This window comes from Monopterus albus, unplaced genomic scaffold (genome assembly GCF_001952655.1).
Source record: "Monopterus albus unplaced genomic scaffold, M_albus_1.0 scaffold189.1, whole genome shotgun sequence".
Lineage (NCBI taxonomy): Eukaryota > Metazoa > Chordata > Actinopteri > Synbranchiformes > Synbranchidae > Monopterus > Monopterus albus.
Window position 1 is genome coordinate 1,036,497 of NW_018128069.1, and position 2,688 is coordinate 1,039,184.

The 2,688-nt window shown below is 42.2% G+C and overlaps 1 protein-coding gene across 5 annotated transcripts in view; it reads right to left on the reverse strand.

The window, feature by feature from the left end:
* Window positions 1-851: 851 nt before the first annotated feature.
* The window catches only part of ccne2 (cyclin E2), a 9,690-nt gene continuing 7,853 nt past the window's right edge, over window positions 852-2,688 (reverse strand). For all 5 annotated transcript variants that reach the window (XM_020617364.1, XM_020617366.1, XM_020617362.1 and 2 more), the window contains 2 exons: window positions 2,455-2,612; window positions 852-1,505 (listed from right to left, as the gene is read on the reverse strand). In XM_020617364.1, the coding sequence (XP_020473020.1) occupies window positions 1,395-1,505; window positions 2,455-2,612 (269 nt within the window). In that variant the 3' untranslated portion in view covers window positions 852-1,394. The remainder of the gene's footprint in view (window positions 1,506-2,454; window positions 2,613-2,688) is intronic.

Sequence of the window (2,688 nt, forward strand, 5' to 3'; positions counted from 1 at the left end):
TTTGATACCTACACCAGTTAATTTTCATAGCTTTGCAGGTTGAAGCAGCTTTTAGTTTGTCGCCCTTAAAGGATGGTCATTTTCTCCAAGTCTTTTCAACACTCCCCAGACTAAAATGATGAACTTCCTCTGTTCACTGTTGTCAGTCCTGGATTAGATTTTCTGTGCCACAAACCTCTGTTGGTCAAACAATTACACAGCCACAAGTTTTTAGTGTCTGAAGTAGCAAGATGTTTAACATTTTCACAAATGTGGGCCTGGTGTTTTGTAATTGAGGAACATGTCACCCAGCAGTGACATGTTACACTGATTCTGAACAACAGAGGTCTGCGGCACAGATGCCGACATTGAATAAAGGCTGTTCATTGTTTTAGTCTGAACATATAAAATGACTAACCTTATTCCCCCACCCCCCAAATTCAGCCGTCACTTGTTTCATTTCATTTATTAAAGACCTTCCAATATAAAAGTACACATTCATAACTTGCTCTATGTACAATCTGCAGCCTGTACATGAAGTTTAGACGGTTGGCTGCAGCTGGGGACAGGCATGGGCTGTCTCTCAGCTGCAGTCAGGTAAAACAGTTCATGTTTGTATTGGAAAGGCACAAAGACACGACATTTAGCAAACTAACTCATTAGCAGATGTCGGAACAGAATCATAAATACTTTGCCTTTGGCACTGATCAAATTGAGCTCATTCACGGCTGAAAGATTTTTACATATGAACATTTTTCCTTTACAAATTAAGGCTTAATAAATACAAGCACTTACAAATGATAAAGCAAGACGTCTATACAATTGTCAAGTTTCCCAGGAATGTTAACACGAATGTGCAACCAAGTTGCAGCTGATTCCTGTGGCTACAGAGCAGACGTCCTGTCTGACGCCATCAATATTAGCCTGCTTGTCTAGAGATTTCCAAGGAGTTCAGACATATGGTAATTTAAAACACAGTAAACCCCCCAGTTCAGAGGAATAAAAAGCAGACAATCGGATTTCGCCCTCTCCGTCTTCCTGAGAATTTGACTGAAGCACCATTTGAAAGCATTGCAGTTTCCACAGACTAGCACCAGTAAAACTCTCAGTCCTGGTAGCTGCAGAATTCTGTTTCCTCTCAATTCAAAACTGTTAAAAACTAAGGTTTCCTGGCAGCTTCTCCACTTGTCACCAGTGGATGTCTGAGTCGGACCAAACTTCTGAATGGTTTATCAGTAAATTGTTAAACAAACAAAAGCGTTGACTTAACTTCCTCAGTCTCCGTGCTCACACTTCTCATTACAGCTGAACTTAGTGTTAAAAACAAAATTCAAACATGCTACAGGACGTTTTGCTGAGGTGTCAGAGGTCAGCCATCAGGAGAGGTAGTGTCCAAGTCACTGGTCATGTCCTGCTCAGGGATTGGCTGATTTCTCTGTGCTGCTGGGTGGAGTCAGGAGTGATCCCACGGCCACTGGTGACATCTGACAGTCAGTGCTGTCGATTTGACGCTCCTGAGCTTTTCTCTGCAGGACAGGAAACAAGTTAGAACAAGCAGCAGCAGCAGGTTGGCCCCAATCCCAGTGAGATTTAAGTGCAGTGGTGACAGCAGTGATCTGCAGACCTACAGGGTGATGGAACTACAGCAGATATGGGGTTAACAGGAAGGTCTTTAAAAGTTCAGTGGCTGCCATCGATGTAAACTGCAGCTTTCACCTCTGCTACATTTGAATTTCACACAGACCTGTTCTAAACATGTTTTTTGCGGGGCTACACTTGACTCCTCCATTGAAGATGGGTCGCTTTGGTAAGTCACATTTCAAATACTTCAGAACTTCACCCACTGTCAAGATGCACAAACACATTTGCAGTGTTCTGAGCAACTTTAATGCAGAGATAAGAGGCCAAAGTGCTGCCGGACTTCTTGTGTTTTCAGTAAGTCACATTAGAACAAGATCATGTTTCTAATTAAGTAACTGGGACCTGGAGAAGCAATTGAAATATTAATGATCTATTAGTCTACCAGATCAATAAAGTCCTTAAACTAAAATCAATGTATTTTTTCAATGTTTCCAAGCAAAATGTAAATTACAACTACAATGTCGCAAAATTGTGAGTGTTTACTCCTCAAAAATCAGATTTCTCTTTTCAGTGCGGCCCCAATACTGTGTAAGGCCAGATCCACATATTTGTTAAAAATGATGTTCCAATTTTTGTGGTTTCTGAAGTAGCAAGAAGTTCTGGTTATTTAGAGATTTTGGGGCAAACAAATATGGGGGTCTGGTGTTTCCTAATAAAGAAACATCACCCAGCGCAGCGGTGCATTTCAAATAGCTTTCAAACAAGAATGGCATCTATGGCACAGATGAATAACCCAATCCACATTGATCAGACAAATACCAATTTTTAAGCTATAATTTATCTGGATAACGTAACAGGGGAAGAAGTGATTTTGTAGCTGTGTGCGTTGCTCACCAGCAGGTCCAGATAAGCCACGTGTGTCTGGATGTTGTGTCTGTCATCGTCTTTGACTTTGGGGAAGTTCTTGAGCTGAGGTGTGGCTTCAGATCGCAGCGTGTCCATGAAAGGTGTCATCCACCGCACACAGAGATCCACGCTGTCCCACGTCAGACCTGAGGGGGACACACCAACGTTAGGCTGTTGCAGAAGGTGGGAGATGTAGGCTGACAACAAACATGGTATTTGGAC